Source organism: Anomaloglossus baeobatrachus, chromosome 2, assembly GCF_048569485.1.
Source record: "Anomaloglossus baeobatrachus isolate aAnoBae1 chromosome 2, aAnoBae1.hap1, whole genome shotgun sequence".
Taxonomy (NCBI): Eukaryota; Metazoa; Chordata; class Amphibia; order Anura; family Aromobatidae; genus Anomaloglossus; species Anomaloglossus baeobatrachus.
Window position 1 is genome coordinate 151727343 of NC_134354.1, and position 19179 is coordinate 151746521.

General features: G+C 40.2%; 1 protein-coding gene across 3 annotated transcripts in view; it reads left to right on the forward strand.

Annotated features, from left to right (window-relative positions):
- The window catches only part of POLA1 (DNA polymerase alpha 1, catalytic subunit), a 513667-nt gene that overhangs the window by 441091 nt on the left and 53397 nt on the right, over positions 1–19179 (forward strand). For all 3 annotated transcript variants that reach the window (XM_075335453.1, XM_075335456.1, XM_075335455.1), the window contains exon 35: positions 18889–18985. In XM_075335453.1, the coding sequence (XP_075191568.1) occupies positions 18889–18985 (97 nt within the window). The remainder of the gene's footprint in view (positions 1–18888; positions 18986–19179) is intronic.

The window sequence follows — 19179 nt, forward strand, 5'->3', positions numbered from 1 at the left end:
TTAATATCCTGACATGCTACAAAAAAAACTAACTTCAGATTTGGATTCAGCGCATTCGATTTAGTATAGCGCACATGGTTTTTGCCAAGTAGCAGACAAAAAGTGTTTATTTGTTGTGCTGTGTTATGGGGCCAGGGATAGGCACATTAGTACATTATATGTTCGGTGGATGTGAGGTGATTGTGCTGTTACAGATGAGAGAAGCAAGATCACTGCTCTGTACTACCAATAATTGGATATACAGAGCAGGATATCTCATCTGTGACCGCACAATCATCTCACATCCACTGCACATATATAGTAATGTGCCCATCTTTGCTTGTGCGATGAGGTCAGTGCTGAGCAGAATACTGACTGCCAATGAGTGTGCAGAGGGCGGAGCTGGACAGCGAGGCCGGGTGGTACCAGCTCTGACTGTGAGGTTCGGCAGTCAGGCATGTCATGTTTGCTGGAGCTGAATGTAAACAAAGAGCTGCAGAAAATAAAGGGATGATTCAAGAGGAACAAAAGTTAGAAAACAAAAAAAGTAATATAGGGGTGTTTTATACAGCACAACTTAGCTTACAAAATTTTTTGGAGGTTGTCGGACAACTCCTTTAACCAAATGAAAAAAGAATGGTATCTCCAGGCAACGGGGAAGAATGATGGAGGTTTCTTGAAATTTTGGGGCTGCATTTCAGCAAATGGAGTTGGATATTTGGTCTGTATGATTGGTGTCCTCAATGCTGAGAAATACAGGCAGATACTTATCCATCATGAAGTACCACAATGGATAAATCTGAGTTGGCTTCAAATTTATTCTGCATCAGGATAAGACCCCAAACATAAAGCCAATGTTATTAAAGGGACTCTCAGTACAGAATGACTGTTCAAACCAAGTACAGGCACTTGTTCCATCATGGTAGGGCAAATCATTTAAATACACCACCTCACCTGCTTGTTTTCCATCTCTGCCCTTTTCTAAAGCCATAGCCGTCAAAGAGATGGGTGAAGAAAGAGGGAAAACAATAAGGTGAGGTGGTTTGTTTAAATGTTTGCCCCTGCCTAGAATCATCGAGCGCCTGTACTTTATTTGAAAGGTCATTCTCTGCTGACAGAGTCCCTTTTAAGGACTACCCCTGATATCAAGTCTGTCTGGATTTACAAGGAAACTGAAGAATTTGCGCAAGCCTACATGCACAGATTTGTTTGTTCTCCAAAATGTTTTGAATAACCATCTTGAATTTTTTCAAAAACTGTGGGCAAGGGTCCCTTTTAGGCTCCATCTCTCACCATCCACTACAGCTTTGAGCAGGAGTCTGCCTTCATTTTATAGACAGTCATATTGGATATTTCGTACATAAATTTGACTTGTAACTATTTAGCATGTGATTAGTTATGCAGATTCTTGTCATGTCTCTGCATTGTTACTGTATTACTCCTAAAAATCTAAATTTTACTTTTTATTTTTTTGTCAGTATTTTGTAAATCCACCTTTACTTTTCAACACTGCATGAATCCTTTTGGACATGCTCTCGATCATATTCAAGCATGTCTCGACCGAAATCTGATCGCTGCTCTTTTCTACACAGTCCCAATGTTGGTGCATACCGGTCAACTTACTTATGGGTATGTATACAGCTGTTTCTTAAACTCTACCCACAAGTGTTCAATGGGGTTGACACCTGGGGACTGTGGGGGGCCAATCCAGCATGAATACTTCTTTGTCATTGAACCATTTCTCAACATATGCTTCGGGTTGATGTCCTGCTGGAACACTGTCATCCTTTCCATACCAATAGTACTGGAGTTTATGAATTAACTTGTCTCTTGGGATACTCAAATATAGCTCCGCATTGAGACCAGCATCGATACTGGTCAAGTGTCCAATGCCTTTGGCTGTGAAACAACCCCATATCAGGCTTCCTCCACCGAACTTGACAGTTCCTTCAATTTCTCAATCTATTAGGCTCTTTTTCCATTGTTTCTTCCAAACCTATTTCACCCATAAGAGCCTAATTTTCTGACTTTTGTCTCATCGCTCCAAATCACCCATTTCCAATCTTCTACTATCCAATCTTCATACTTCTTTGCAAAATCGAGCCGACGTTTCTTATGGTGATAGAAGCTGAGGCTTCTTTACCTTTTTTTTTCTGGTCACCACTCCAGACTTGTATAACTTGCATCATACGGTCCTTGCATGGCATGGACATCTGTGATCTCATTATTACGAAGCATAAGAGACACCTCCACTGCTGTGTTTGTCGCACCAGAAGTGATATACCTTGTCATGAGCCAACTTGTTGACTCCAATATTTTGCCTGGACATCCACCTCTTGGCTTTTGAATGAATAGACGGACTTTAGTTTATATTCATCAAACTGTTATCACACTCACATTATGCAGTTTGGCAATTTTCTTAGCAGAGAGGCTGATATCGATGAACTGGATGATGCTGTTTCTATTTGCTTGGGAAATCTTCTTCATGGCTATTCCTCAATTCAAACTAGTGACCTTTCACTCGGGAATCAACCTAATAACACACTTGGCTATTAGGGAATGTGAGAACAAGTTGTAATTTGTAGTATACAAGAAGAAAAAGATTTTTCAAAAACTTGGAGCAAAGCAGTTACATGATTAGAGTCTGCATAGCTAATCATATGCTAAATAATTGCTAGTCACATTTAACCAGGATGATTGCTTATAAAGTAAAGGCCCACTCACACACAACGACTTACCAGCGATCCCGAAAACGATGCGACCTGATAGGGATCGCAGGTAAGTCGCAGGGAGGTCGCAGGTGAGATGTCACACAGTCAGATCTTACCAGCGATGCAGGAACAATACAGGTCGCAGTAGCGACCTGTATAACGATCTCAGCAGTCAGTGTGACCCTGTCACACAGTGTCAAACACAGCGATGTGTCCTGCCCAGCAGGACATTGCCTTTGAAGAAAATTGGCTCGACCATTCTGCAACGACTAGAGATCTCACAGCAGGGGCCTTGATCGCTGGTAGGTGTCACACATAACAAGATCGCTAACTGGATCGCTACTGCGTCACGGAAACCGTGACTCAGCTGCGATCTCGCTAGCGATCTCGTTATGTGTGACTGTATCTTTAAGGTAGTCTCACACGTAAAGGTGCAGTGGATGGTGAGATATGGAGCCTGAAAGTCAAAAGATAAGATTGTTAGGCTGAGTTCACATGTCCTGTAATCCTTCGTTAGAATGAATCCTGCAGAGATCCATTGGGAAAAATTTGTACAAACACAACTTTTTTGTCTTTTATTAAATAACTGATGTCCGCATCATCCATTTTTTTTTAACATGAGAATCTGAAGAGCAGATCCATTAACGGATTGCTATTTAGTCATCCAATATTCTTGCATTTCTAACACATCCTTGTTCATACTGCATTTTTTTCAAATGGAAGATAAATAACAATCCGTTAACTGATCCGTTCTCCATAGACTCCAATGTTAAAATAAAACCAGATCCAGCAGGAATCAGTTTGCCAATGGATTTCTGCGGATCCATTCTAATGGATTATTACAGGACATGTGAACTTAGCCTTACCCTTTTGCTTGTCACTGTAAGTATTGAAAAAGTCACGAATTTTCTAAGTAAAAATATTTCTAATGGTGCTATAGACATGAGTTTCACCAGATGTCTGTAACAACCCATCCAATTCACATAATTAATGGACATTTATGGTTTGATTTCATTGACTATTTTGTGTGATAATGAGAAATGATACAGGGAAAAGTTATTGAAAACCTGAAGAAAGAGCGGTATAAAAATCAATGGAAAGTCATGATTTGAGCTAAAGTCTATAAGTATTTAGAAAGAAATCCTGCCTCTTAGTGAAAAATATAAGCTGGTTCAACTCCTGGCCTGTAAAAAGGTGTCTCATTACTAAGGTGCCATTCAAGAAACATCTCATGATGTGTAAAACCAGTGAGCTGGCTCAAGACTGTTGCAACCTCATTGTTGCAAAACATCCTGATGATCTTGGTTACAGAATTTCTAAACTACTAAGCATTCCAGTGAGTGCTGTTGAGTCCATAATCCAGAAGCTGACAGAACATAATTTCACCATAATCCGCCTACAATCAGCTGCTCCCTGCAAGATTTCAGATAAGAGTAAAAAGAATTATCAGAAAAGTTGTCGAAGAGCCAAGGACCACCTGTGGAGAGGTACAGCAAGACCTGGAATCAGCAGGTACAATTGTTTCAAAGAAAACAATAAGTAATGCACTAAACCTCCATGGCCTGTATGCATGTTCACCACGCTAGACTCCATTGCTGAACAAAAAGCATGTTGAAAGTTTGCTCAACAGCATTTAGACAAGCCTGTGAAATAATGGGAGAATATAGTCTGGTCAGATGAGACAAAAAATGTATCTCTTTTGGATTCCATCATACTCACCATGTTTGGAGGCCTTTAGCACCATACCAACAGTGAACTTTGGAGATGGGAACATCATGGTGTGGGGCTTTTTTTCACCAACCTGCACTGGCAAATGTCATGTAATTGAAAGAAGGATAAATGGACAAATGTATTGAGAGATTCTGGATAAAAGAAATCTGCTGCCATCTACCAGCATGATGAAGATGAAACAAGGGTGGACATTTAAGCAAGATAATGATCCCAAACACACAGAAGGAATCTCTCAATTGGTTCCAGAGGAAAAAAATAAAGCTGCTAGAAAAGCCCAGCCATCACCTGACCTGAATCCAATAGAAATATATGGAAAAGAAACTAAAGCTCAGCATTCAAAGGAGAAGCCCTTTGAACCGTCAAGATTTGAAGAGTGTGTAGAATGAGCCAAAATCACACCTTAGCAATGCATGCCACTTGTTTCTCCATACAGGATGCTTCTTAAAACGGTCATCACCAACAAAGGCTTTTGTATGAATAATTAAATGTCAAAAAGTGTGTTCAATACTTTCTTCCTGTGTCATTTCTCATTATTACACATCACCTAATTTATGGACATATATGGCTTTATTTCTTTGTCTGTGTAGATTGGATGGGTTGTTACAGACATCTGGTGAGAAACTCCTGGGAATAGCACCTTTAGAAATATATTTACTTAGAAAATTGGTGACGCATTTAATACTTATTTCGCCTGCAGTATGTGTATATGGGAATACATATATATGTATATATGTATTTCATAATTAAATCTTAACTGCTAATTGCTAGTGTTCTCTGCTGTAATTTAGAGCGAAACATCTGCAGCACTAAACTTTGACCCTCTATGCCAATTGCCATGTGCCAAATTGAGTGATGGCAAGTGATGTACATTCTCATCATCCACCAGCCAAATGCAACCAGTGGCACTTCCCCGAAAATAAATTATCTGAAATTTGCTGCGCATTCATATTCAATTTCATCACAGCAGATGCTCATTAGTATGTTGTTATTAATTGGTATTCACTTTAGGTTTTGTTTAAAATGAAGATAATAATTAGGTTTTAATTACTGCATCACTCTGAGGAGAAGGGAGTTGTGAAGTGACTGAGAATGCAGAAGTATTTTCACATGACATTGCCTAATTGTATAAAGCATTCAATCATAATTGGGACTGTCTGCATACCTATTCCTTGTATATAGGACTGGTTTGTTACTTTACCAGTTTTGATCATATGGAAGATAAAGCTAAGTAATATTGGACCCTAGATATCAGCTTGTATTGCATATTCCAAGTTGGCTAACAATAGGACTTTAAAAATAAATGTCCAATGTTCCATCTATTCCAGTATTTTGAGTGGAGTTTTTATTAAGGGCATATCAACAATAGCCTAATAAAGAAACGCAAGAACAATGGGTGTTTGTATGACAAAGTATTTCAACATTTCTTATAATCTGAGATTTTTTCTTTTTCCAGGCAACCGCAGTTCTATTCTTGAGAAGAAAAATGGCAGGGAACGAGTCAATTAATGCTTGTTCTTCGTCTACAGCTTAATCATATTTGACATTGAAAATCTAATAGATTCTTTTGTTTTCACCTATCTTGCTAATTGCAAAATGTGCCAGTGAGCAAATGTACAGGAGGTGTTGATATATTAGAGAGAGAGAGAGGGAGGAAAAAAAAAAAACTATATTACATTTTTTCCTACCCATTTAGGCAGTGACTTTTAATTAGCCCATCTACTAATATGAGGTCGCTAAACTCCATATCTGCTGCTTTATTCCTCCATGTGACTTGCCATTCGTTTTGCTTCAGTTGGCTGGCAAAGGTTGTTGTATATCCATTACTCAGAACCACAGCACTTTGCATTTCTGAATTGACAAGCAGTTATATTGACCTAGCGCTTATTATGGGTCAACAGCTGCGTTAACCAACGGAAGGACTGAGGGGCAATTAAAATGAATTGGCAAAAATATATCTTCCTAATTTACTCCAATTTGTTATTTATGCTAACATTGTATGGCTTCTATGGTGACACTAAACAGAATGGACCCAATAATGGCAATTAACATAAAAATATAATGGCTAATCAAATTGACAGCAACTGTTTCTCATCATCTCGACACACAATACATTATCAAAACAAACTATTATGAAGGAGGTAATTTCAGCGTTCTATTCAACCTGCTGCATGTGTGCAGTCAGGGAGACGTGTACCCGCAATTACGACTGAATCTTAAAAACTAAACAAATAACTTAATCACTGTCCTTTTTTTTTTTCCCCGTCTCTCACACTCCTGATGCTGCAATCAGGGTTTTCTAAAAATATATTTGCAGTGATACATGATGTGAAATTTGTAACTGTGTAGACAATGAGATGCTTATTGCACTGGTCTCATAGCTCTCGTTTTTAACGGGGGAGCATGCTACTCATTGTCTTAACGCTGTGCTCATGAAATGGTATAGATCGTTATTTCTGACAGATAAATTACTTATGTACATTATCTTAAACCAATCAGCTGGCATTTCTAAAGACAGCGTTTAGTCAAGTGTGAACTATTCTTGTGGTTTTATCCGTTTTTAGAAACTTCTTTTTTCTGAGACCATTTAAACCCTGAGCAATTCGAGGTTCCAAACTAACCCCTTACACAACACAGGCTGTTTTTTGCATATTAGCACCATACACACTTTTGCAGAGTTAACGCTGCCGGAAAGAGAAATCTGTAGATTACAGGTACATACTGAAGGCATCAATATGGGTATTGGAGCCATCCTCACTCACTATTTCGTAATTCATTTTTGTTAAATGACTGAGCGTCGTTCCTGTTTTTGCGCTTTGTTTTTCCTCCCATCCTTCCAAGAGCCACTACGTTTTCATTTTTCCATCAACGTTAGACCTGTGATAGTTTGTTGCTTTGCAGATTTAGTTGTTTTTAAAAGGCACCATTCATTTTGCCATTCAATGCAATGGAAACTTTGAAGGAAAAAAAAAAAAACAATTTCGGTGAAATTGCAGAAAAAAAAACAAATTTTTATTTTTTTTTGGCGTGGTTTTTATGACATTCACTAAATGGTAAAAATGACTTGTCAATGTGATTCTTCATAGCATTACGATTACAGTGATGCTGAACTTATATATTGTTTGTTTTTTTTTAATTATTTAGGTGGTGAATAATTTTTGGGATGTTTGTATGAAAAAAATGCCTGTCAGTCAAAGATCAGTAACGTTTTCATTTTTTGGTCTATGGCACATTTTCAGGGCTTTTTTTATGAGCTGATTTTTTTTTTCTATTATTGATACCATTTTGATGAACATCCAACGATTTGATCTCATTGATCACGGAGTTGCAGCTACCAAAAAAGCAATTCTGGCGCATACCTAGTTTTTTTTTTTCCGTTACATGTGTTACCGATCAGGTAGTTGTTTGTTTTTTTAGTTTTGTTTTTTTTATTTTTTTAATTGGACACAGCAATACCAAATTATATGTACACAGCGATACCAAAATACTATATTTTTTTTTTTATAAGACCAAAAAGGAGAATGAGTCAAAATTTTATAAAACTTTATTTTTATAGTTTTAATTTTTCTTTTCTTTATACCTTTTGTAGTACACTTAGAGGACTTAAGAGACTTCAACCATTCAATCACTGATACCAATGTTTCTTAACTACAGTCCATAATGACCCCAACAGGCCATGATTTGTGGATATCCTATAGAGAGAATCTGCAGTAACGTAATTTGTGAGAGCGACGTCCCCACCAAATCTCTGTGTCCTTGACAATGTGTAGTATACTAGTATACTAACCCTGGCTTCATCAGCACCATGCGCAGGCTGAGGGAGGCAACGGTCACTTAGGAAGGTGACGCCACTCTTGCAAATAACACACTTCCACAGCCAAATTAGTTCAGAAACAAAAACCGTTCAACTTTACTAATTTCATGATGATGAAAACAAATATGTTGTTTAAATTTGCTGATCAGCTCTAATTTTAAAGATCCAGAGGAGGTTGTAATTATGTATGACACTTTTCATGCAGGCTTGTAATAAAACTTGCATCTTTTATTTCGGCATCATTATTGCATTGGTAGTAGCTAGTCTATTACATTGTCTATTTAGACTATAGAGCCTTCAGAATTCAATCATTTTAGGGTGACCAATGGAAAAAAAACGCCAACTCTGTGCCAGTGATGTATCCTAATTACAGTTGCATCACCGCGGATAGTTTTTTCTACATATCCAAAGAAGTCATATTTTGCGTCACCAAGGCGAAACCATGACTATGTCTACAGCCTGTATTTTGGCTTGAGTATAGGAGATCAGTAGAAGAGTTGGGCTACACACTTATGCTACAGTAGATGTGCATCACATCTTACCTAGGGATTACATGAGAGGAGGCAAGCTATACAATCTTTTGCAGTCCCAGTGATCTTTAGGAAGCCAATCGATCACACTACCGATTTAATATTTCTGCATGTACCCCACATTAGGAAAGGAGTTTCAAGGAAGAAGCAGTGGACTTTACAATATCCAAACATTACATCTGCAATATACTCAGTACCACATACATATGAACTGCCAGTTCCAAAAGCAAGAGAAACATTTCCTATCTATGATGAACAAGAAATGAGGAAGAAGAGGACACTTGGTGTCATAAAGCATCTTCCTCTCACGACCCAGACTGTCGGCAACTTCAACTGAACCACACCTTCCACCCAAAGAGAATAGAATGATCTTGTTAGAGATTTGTATCTGCTCAAAAGTAAGGCTGAGCTCTTGAGTTCCAGGCTACAGCCATGAAATTTCCTTGCTGGCGAAGTTAGGATTTCTTTGTTCTCAAAGTGTTAAAGATCTTGTCAAGTACTTCTTATGTCATGCAACAATATCAACAGTTTAATGGAACCTCGTAACATAAGTCATCTCATAGGTTTATGACTTAGTAGGTGGTTGCCCTCTTAATTGGTCTGCAGAGTGGATTCACAAAGTACTGCTGCTTTCTGTGGGAGTGGGATAGTTGTGCAAGAGAATATCACTGCAATAAAGACTGGTCTCTCCGATATTCACATCACCCAGAGAGTAAAAATATCCTGCATCCATCACGTATTGACCCACATAAGATTTTATTACCACCAGTAAATATCAAGTTGGGCCTAAAGACGAACTTTGTAAAGGCAATGGATAAAAATGCAAAAGCATTTACGTATCTCATTAATACATTTCTGAGGTTGAGAGAAGCAAAGATAAGGAATGGAGTTTTAATTGGACCTTTGATTTGTTAGCTTCTAGATTAAGAGTTTCTCAGTTTATTGCAGCGCAAGGAAAACGCTGCATGAGAAGCATTCACATCAGTGGTAACTAATTTTTTGGCAAACCCAAGAACAGATAACTATGAAGAACTGGTGGAAAATCTCCTTAAAACATATAAGGATCTTGGCTGTAACATGTCCTTAAAGATTCATTTCTTACATTCGAATCTAGACTGTTTTTCCTCCAAACTGCAGCAGTGAGTGACGAGCACGTGAGAGGTTTCATGCAGATATTACGGCTATGGAGAAAAGATGTAGAAGTAAATGGAATCCATCAATGCAGATTACTGTTGTACTCATGCATCAGATCATCTCTTACAATTGTCCAAGAGACGAGCAAAAAAAGTGTTGGCATTGAATAAGGACCACATTTTGCAGTGCAATTTCTGTAAAACTATGTGCCCACAATCGGGAGACAATGCGTTCTAGAGGCATTATCTTTCCTCTTGCGGAGACGCTAGTATTCTCCACGGCAGAACTCTGGATCCTTGCCTACCATCAGAATTCTAGGCGCAACAGATTTTCGCTGTTTTCCTGCTGAGAACACTCGCGTCTCCGCAAGCATAAATTTACATGCTGTGGCTCGGAAAGCCGTGCTGCATGTAAGTTTACACCGCATAGAAAAAAAGCACAGTGTGCGTGGGATTTCTATAAATCCCATCCACTGTGCTTGTACTGTAAACTGCAGCACTTTGGAAGTAACAAAAACACGGCAAGTCCAAATCACTGCTATTCCTGATCATGAGAATGCACCCTGTTTATAATTACAGTTAACAGTGTTATCTTACACCCACAGGGGGAACAGCATGATTAGTGGGATGACTGTTCTGCTGAAAGTAATGTCCCCATGACTAGTCACCCCCTAATTGACGTATTGACATCAAAGTTCTAAAATAGCTATTTGCAATAATTCCTTAGGCACGTTTTCAATTGCAGGGCTTCTACAGGTGAAAAAAAGATTTAATTTCACACTTTTCTGTATATTTGAAATGGACGCCTCAGTAGTATTGAGTCATATTTAAATACATTGAAAAATGTCATCTTTAACCAGTTCCTTACATTGGACATACTGGTACGTCTAAGGCCTCCTTCACACATCCAGTCCGTTATCACACGTACATAGACCCATTAAGACTAATGGACTTGCGCACATGTCCATGTTTGGACATGGACCGTGTGAAGCACATGCGTGTCCATGTGATCCACACTGCAACATGTCCGTTTTTTGCCGGCAGCACAGATATTACATGGACCACACACTGATGTGATCCGTGTGACATTAGTGTGACACGTACCGGAGGAAACACATGTCAATGAGAAATTTATTTTCATACTTACCTGTCTCTGGCGCTGATGCCTCCAGCGCTGCTGTCACAGTTCCTTACGGGCCAACTCATTATGCTCATGAATATTCACTGCACTGACTGCAGAGTCGGAAGCAAGTGTGACAGCAGCTCGGAGATAGGTAAGTATACAAGTTCATGCTGTCTGTGTGCTATCTGGATGTCACATGGATAGTATATGAACAGCACACTGAACACACACATATGGACGGGCATATGTAACTATAGCATGGACCATGCAAAACAATAATTTTTTGCATGGACGTTTGAAGGGAGCCTAATGTTGGGTTCTTGTCTTTTATTTGGTCACAGTAGCTGAGCCCGCGTTATCTTAGCAGATGTGTTATTCAGTCATCATCTGCTTCTAACAGCAGTGGTTGGGTTAACTGATCTCTATACTTACCTGCCTTGATTGAAGACACCGGAGATTCTTCCTTCGGTGTAGAAGAATTGGACGGAGCGAGGAGTGGGCTGCAAGATGTGGGCGGGGTCTGCACGAACTGCGGTCATGTGACCGCCCGAGTTTCTGTCATCTGACAGAGTGAGCTTGTCCAGGAGCCGGCCGTAAACCAAGTTGCTGTGCAATACAGGTAAGTATGAACTCCCCGATCACTCCAGCACTTGTTCTGCATTGAGGATGCAGTGCCCAAGCCATGGTACTGTATTCTCAATGCAGAATTGCCCGCAGCATATCCGCAGGACCTCCACACTAAAATCGCAGCACAACTCAGACAAAGACTTTCCTCGTGGGCACATAGCCTAAGAATTCTAACAATTACTTCTGCATGCTCAGAGCGGCACATTTTGTTCATTTAGACCTACATGCCCTCTTTATTAGTGATGGGCGATCCCCCCGATGATCGGGGAAACTTGCCCGATCGTTTTGAAAAGATCGGGATCGAGAAGACGATCTTGTGTCCGATCACCGATCTTCCATTTTACAGTTATGAGATGGGACTGGGGGGGGCTATAAAATAAAGAATATAGTTAAAGGGGTGGTTCACCCATATTTTTTTATTGTCTAGTTCGATATTATATTGAGAAACAATGTTTTTCTCAAATACCTTGTGTTGGCAATAGTGCCTGTGAGAGGTGCTATTACAGACCGCTGTTCCTCGCTCTGGTGACGTCCCCGTCAAGTGCCGCAACGTCACATCCATGCAGCCGGCTGCATTCTTGTTTCACCGCTGTCACAGCCCATCTGCTCCCCCCACCCTCCTTCCTCACAGCACAGAGCGTCGCGTCTCTTGCTTGCAGCGTTCTGCTGTGAGGGAGGGGGGAGCAGGAAGCAGATGGGCTGTGACAGCGGTGAAACACAAGACTGCAGCCGGCTGCACGGATGTGACGTTGCGGCACTTGACAGGGACGTCACCAGAGCGGGGAACAGCGGTCTGCTATAGCACCTCTCACAGGCACTATTACCAACACAAGGTATTTGAGAGAAACGTTTCTCAATATAATTTCGAACTAGACAGTAAAAAATATGGGTGAACCACCCTTTTAATAATAAACATTGTCATTATACTTACAGGTCCCGTGACGCATCCTGCAGACTCTGACTCCCGCCAATTCTGCTTTCGAGTCCGATCATCGCTCTGCCACCCGGTAACCAGCACTGACTAAAGGACCTTCTGTGACCTCATAGCCACGTGACCAGTCAGGTGTGAATTTTATATTACCTTGTTGGTTACGGGCTGGTCACATGGCTATGACGTCATGCAAGGTTCTGTAGTGTAAGGAGATGCTCAAGAACATGCTAAGATCCCCCTCCCTGCATGTTGGCGCTGTTTCCAGAGTCAGCCCACATGCAGGGATTAGCTGCCACAAACTGTAATGCCACAGCCGGTTGCAGTGGCAGCGGTGACGTCACAGCTTACCAAACCGCATTCTCTGCTCACTCATTGAGTGCTTAGACAGCACGGGAAGCAGAAGCGTCTTCCTCCACCATGTAGCAGAGCTAGATCTGTGACCGAAGACCAGGATCGTGGAGGGGTGAGAGGGCGTAATAAAGATGGAGTCCCTAAGTGTGCCTGTGTATTTACTTCTAATAAGTTGTTTTTTTCTGTGTGGTGTCTTTTTTTTTTTCCAGGGCCACTGGAAGGGTTGGATACAGCGCCAGAAGATGGCGCTTCTATTTCTATGAAAGCGCCATTTTCTGGGGTGGCTACGAACTGCAATTCACAGGGGTCAGAAAGCTTCGGTCACCCTGCGCTGCGGATTCCAATCCCTAGCTGTCTAATTGTATCCAGCTGGACACAAAAATTGGGCGAAGCCCACGTCGTTTTTTGTGGGGGGGGGTTTAATTTTTAGTTTTATTATTTTTATTTATTTATTTTTTGGCCAAAAAAAGGGGCTTCCTTGGATTTCCATTGCCAGTGAAGGTAATACCAAGAAGTGGGGGTTAGCAGCCAGTAGCTGCTTGGATTTACCCCTAGCTAGCAATAGAAAATGCAGCGGGAGCACACGCATTTTTTTTATTTATTTTTTTAAATTACTAAAAAAAAAATGGGCTTCCCTGTATTTTGATTGCCAGGCAGATGGGGTGGCAATTTATGTGCGCGAAGAATCAAAAATATCGCGGAGCGGTGTAATTTTTTTTTTAAATTAATTATTTTTTTACAACTATATATTGGGTACATATATATATTGTATATATGTGTGTGTGTGTGTATATATACAATGTGTGAATATATATATGTAAATATATGTAATAAAAAAAAATATATATATATATATATATTTTACTCAAAAATATACCTATAAAGAGAAAAATCTGAAAAACTGAAAATGTTGCTGTGGTCTCAATTTTTGCCAGAGCTGTACATATATAATGTACACAATATATAGTTGTATAAAAATAAATAATTTTAAAAAAAATTACGTAGCACTCTGTGGTATTTTTGATTCTCAGCACAGATAAAGCAGACTGCTATGTGCTGTCACCCCCATCTGCCTGGCTTTACCTGACTGGCGATCAAAATACAGGGAGGCCTATTAATTTTTTTTTTTAATTAATTCAAAAAATAATCAAAAAATTGTTTGGGCTCCCGCCATATTTTGATCGCCAGTCATGTAAAGCCAGGCATGTAGGGGCTGGGATTCTCCGCAGCCACCCCTGGAAATGGCGCATTGTTTCTTAGAGCCATTTCCAGGCGCGTTACCCGTCTCCTCCAGCAGCCCTGGTGCCAGGTGGCATGCTGGGTTATAAAGGGGTTAATACGAGCTTTGTATTTTCAGATGGTACTAAGCCTGATATTCATGGTGTCATGCCAAATTAAACATGGCCACCATGAAACACAGTAAAAAAAATGAAAAAAATTATTACAAATAAAATAAAATTTAGAGACTCCATCTTTATTATTAAAATAATCCTTAGTCCGACATAATCCACAGGGACAGCAATGTTAACTCTGCTTCATCACTGTGCACATACAGTCTATACACAGTGAGAAGCAGAGAGCATTGTCAGCTCTACTACATCGGTCACTACAGAGCAAGAAGCAGCCTGACAGTGAAGGTATGATTGCACTTGCGTCTCGCATTGCATCACCCTGCACCTGACGCTCTCAGGACAAGAGCGCTTTAGCTGCATGGAAATACATGCAGCTGGCTGCTCCTGTGGGGAGATTGTGCGCTGTGATGCGATGCGACACTCACACAAAGACAATGAAAGTTCAGTTACCAGGACTATTGATGACGTCATAATCTTGTGGCCAATCTGTAGTCAATGAGGTAATACAACATTTTCACCTGACCGGTCACATGGCTACGACGTCACGGAAGGTCCTTTTAGTCAAAGGTGATTACCGGGGCACAGCAATGATGGAAGGAAGCAGAAGCGCCGGGAGACACATTATTAAAAAAAACATTATGATTATACTTACAGGTCCCATGTAAGTATGATCATAATGTTTTTTAATAATGTGCTTTTTTTTTTTTTTCATATAGCCCCTAGACCCGATCTGTAACACGAGCTTCTCAGGAAAGCTTGTGATCGGGATTGTGTATACGATCACTATGTGATCAATACGATCCCCGATCTTTATAGATTGGGATTGCCGATCACTACTCTTTATCACACATGCTTTTTTTTAATTTATTTTTTGAGGCACTAAAGTTGTAAGTGGATCCATGTAAAAGGGATAAGCCCTTCTTTCATATTTTCCATTATACAGTGCTGGCCAAAAGTATTGGCACCCCTGCAATTCTGTCAGATAATACTCAGTTTCTTCTTGAAAATGATTGCAATCACAAATTCTTTGGTATTATTATCTTCATTGAAAAAAAAAATTGTCATAAAGCCAAATTGGATATAATTCCACACCAAACATAAAAAAGGGGGTGGACAAAAGTATTGGAACTGTTTGAAAAATCATGTGATGCTTCTCTAACTTGTGTAATTACCAGCACCTGTAACTTACCTGTGGCACCTAACAGGTGTTGGCAATAACTAATCACACTTGCAGCCAGTTGACATGGATTAAAGTTGACTCAACCTCTGTCCTGTGTCCTTGTGTGTACCACATTGAGCATGGAGAAAAGAAAGAAGACCAAAGAACTGTCTGAGAACTTGAATATCCAAATTGTGAGGAAGCATGAGCAATCTCAAGGCTACAAGTCCATCTCCAAAGACCTGAAAGTTCCTGTGTCTACGGTGTGCAGTGTCATCAAGAAGTTTAAAGCCCATGGCACTGTGGCTAACCTCCCTAGATGTGGAAGGAAAAGAAAAATAGACAAGAGATTTCAACGCAAGATTGTGCGGATGGTGGATAAAGAACCTCGACTAACATCCAAATAAGTTCAAGCTGCCCTGCAGTCCGAGGTTACAACAGTGTCAACCCGTACTATCTGTCGGCGTCTGAATGAAAAGGGACTGTATGGTAGGATACCCAGGAAGACCCCACTTCTTACCCCGAGACATAAAAAAGCCAGGCTGGAGTTTGCCAAAAATACCTGAGAAAGCCTAAAACGTTTTGGAAGAATGTTCTCTGGTCAGATGAGACAAAAGTAGAGCTTTTTGGGAACAGCCATCAACATAGTTTGCAGGGAAAAAAAAAGGCATTCAAAGAAAAGAACACTGTCACCACAGTCAAACATGGCGGAGGTTCCCTGATATTTTGGGGTTGCTTTGCTGCCTCTGGCACTGGACTGCTTGACTGTGTGCATGGCATTATGAAGTCTGAAGACTACCAACACATTTTGCAGCATAATGTAGGGCCCAGTGTGAGAAAGCTGGGACTCCCTCAGAGGTCATGGGTCTTCCAGCAGGACAATGACCCAAAACACACTTCAAAAAGCATTAGAAAATGGTTTGAGAGAAAGCACTGGAGGCTACTAAAGTGGCCAGCAATGAGTCCAGACCTGAATCCCATAGAACACCTGTGGAAAGATCTCAAAATGGCAGTTTGGAGAAGGCAGCCTTCAAACCTCAGGGACCTGGAGCAGTTTGCCAAAGAATGGTCTAAAATTCCAGCAGAGCATTGTAAGAAATTCATGGATGGTTACCGGAAGCGGTTGTTCGCAGTTATTTTGGCTAAAGGTTGTGCAACCAAGTATTAGGCTAAGGGTGCCAATACTTTTGTCTGGCCCATTTTTGGAGTATTGTGTGAAATGAACAATGATTTGATTTTTGTTTCATTCTCTTTTGTGTTTTTTCATTGCAAGCAAAATAAATGATAATACCAAAGAATTTGTGATTGCAATCATTTTCAAGAAGAAACTGAGTATTATTTGACAGAATTGCAGGGGTGCCAATACTTTTGCCCAGCACTGTATCTGTATGAACCCATGCTTTAGCTCAAAACTTCACCCTAACTGCCACATAACTGCATTGGTGAGTCCAGGCTTTTTACATCAAAGTTGATCCAGCAGGAAGGAGTAATGTAGAGTTTTATATTATGTTCACATGCAGAGTTTTTTGCTGGGTTTTTTTCTGCAGCTAAAACCTGCTCTCTTAGCAATAAGAGCACGGCATTCAAAATGTCTCTTCAGCATTTTCACATTTCCCTGCTGTTGCGATTTTTTGCAGTGAGTTTTCACTATCTCTTTGCTTCCTGTGGGTGAAAAAATGCTGCATTAATGCTGAAAGAATCGACATGCTTCAATTTTAAAAATGCTGCAGTTTTCAAATTCTTTCAGTGGGAAAAGACGGCATGGGATTTCTTAAATCTTGTAGCTTTTGCTGGTACTGTAAAAAGCAAGTTTTAATTTGCATTAAAACAACTGCAAAAACACAACGTGTGAATAAAACCTTATTGTATTTTTTTGTTTGTTTAAGAATCTCTTTATGGAACAATTCTACAACTGCTCATTCTTCTGAAACAACCCATTAAGATGAATGAAACTGTTTCACACGTCAGTGAAAAACAGACATTTTTCACTGACATGTTAAAAATGCTTATGTCCCTCCGTGTGCCATGATTCATGGCACACGTGGGTTGTCCATGTGAAATCCGTGATACGTGATCCGTACTTGCATATCCCGTTCCTGTTGTCCGTGGTACTGAAGTCTCTGGTTCTGCTGCATCCGGCCGCTGTCTCTCACCTCCGCAGCTACTTCCAGGCTGGCTGTGGCTGCATACATGAATATGCATGCCATAACGAGCCGGCCAGGAAGCTGCAGAGGCCAAACAGAGCGTCGCTGGAGACGGGTGAGTTGAAAATGTTAGTTTTTTATTTTCAATGTACTTTTTTTCTGGTACGTGTTTCACGGATCACACCATAGTGTGGTCCGTGGGACATAAGTGATGCCAGAAAAAAATGGATATGCCTCCGTGCGGCAATCACGGACACGCTTGTATACCGCACGGAGACACGGTCCGTATAAAATCACTGATGTGTGCGCAGATCCATTGATTATAATGGGTCTGCATATGTTTGGGATTCTGGTACGTATAAAAAAAAAAGCACATACGTATTAGAATCACTGACGTCTGAAACAGGCCTTACAGCGGAACACAGGCATGGGTGTTATTGGACATGACTCAAAAATATAATCTTTATAACAAACAAAAGTGAATAAGTATTTTAAACTAAGGCTAAAGGGGAAGGCTTAAAAAGAAAATTGTTGTCAACGAGTAAGCCTTTGTGCACATGCTGAGTTATTTGTTGCAGTTTATTGTGCAGATTGTTGCCGAAATCTGTATGTCTATCTTTATTCCAGCAAAGTCAATGGGAATTCTGAAGTGCTGTGCGCATGTTGCTTCTTTATTCTTTGCCTTTTCGGGTGCAGAAAAAGCCTGCAGCATGTCAATTATTGGTGGGGTTTTTTCTGCATTGTTAGACCTTCCAAGCATTGATATAACAAAAAAACATATGGCAAAAAATGCACCAAAAACGCGTGTGTTTTTTGGTTCGGCTTTAGGTGCAGAAAATTTCGGCACCTAATCTGCGGCATGCACACATAGTCTAAAGCGGGCAACGATTAGGTGAGTAATTTTTAACCGTTAGCGGTCGTTCGTGCATTTCACATGCAACTACGTCGCTAAAGAGGCCGGATGTGCATCACGAATTCCGTGACCCCCAACGACATCTTGTTAGCGATTTCATTGCGTGTAAAGCGGCCTTTAGAGTCAGAAGAGTAAAAATTTGAACCAAGAAACAAAATATTAACCCATGTTTGACTTAAAAAAAAAAAAAAAAAATCCTAATTACAAACAAAGCATGTAGAATCAATTTTGTTTTTAATGAAATTGCATGTCTGACCTTCAGTGAATTTACAGTTTGGGATGTGGAATGAACAGGTATTTGCTTGTGATGGGCAATTTCTTACGAGTATCATTTGTATCTTTTACTGGGAGATCACATACACATTAATGTTGTCCTTTTTGGTTATTTTGCAGTATCCAGAGAAGGCCTTGTACACCCAGCTATGTTTCTATCGATTCATCTTTGACTGGGATTATGCACTGGAAAAAATTGTTTCAGAGCAGGAAAAAGGTAAGGAGTCATGGGGATTATCAGTGTTAGAGGATTGCCCAATAGTATTTGGTTTATATAAGCCATAGATTGATTGAAATAAATAAATATAGGGATAAGTAACCTTCTAGTGCCCCTGTGACTCCAGCACAGGCTCCTCCAGAAGCGGTGCCTGCCTTATTTTTGGGGCTGACAACCATTTTTGGTATTTTCTG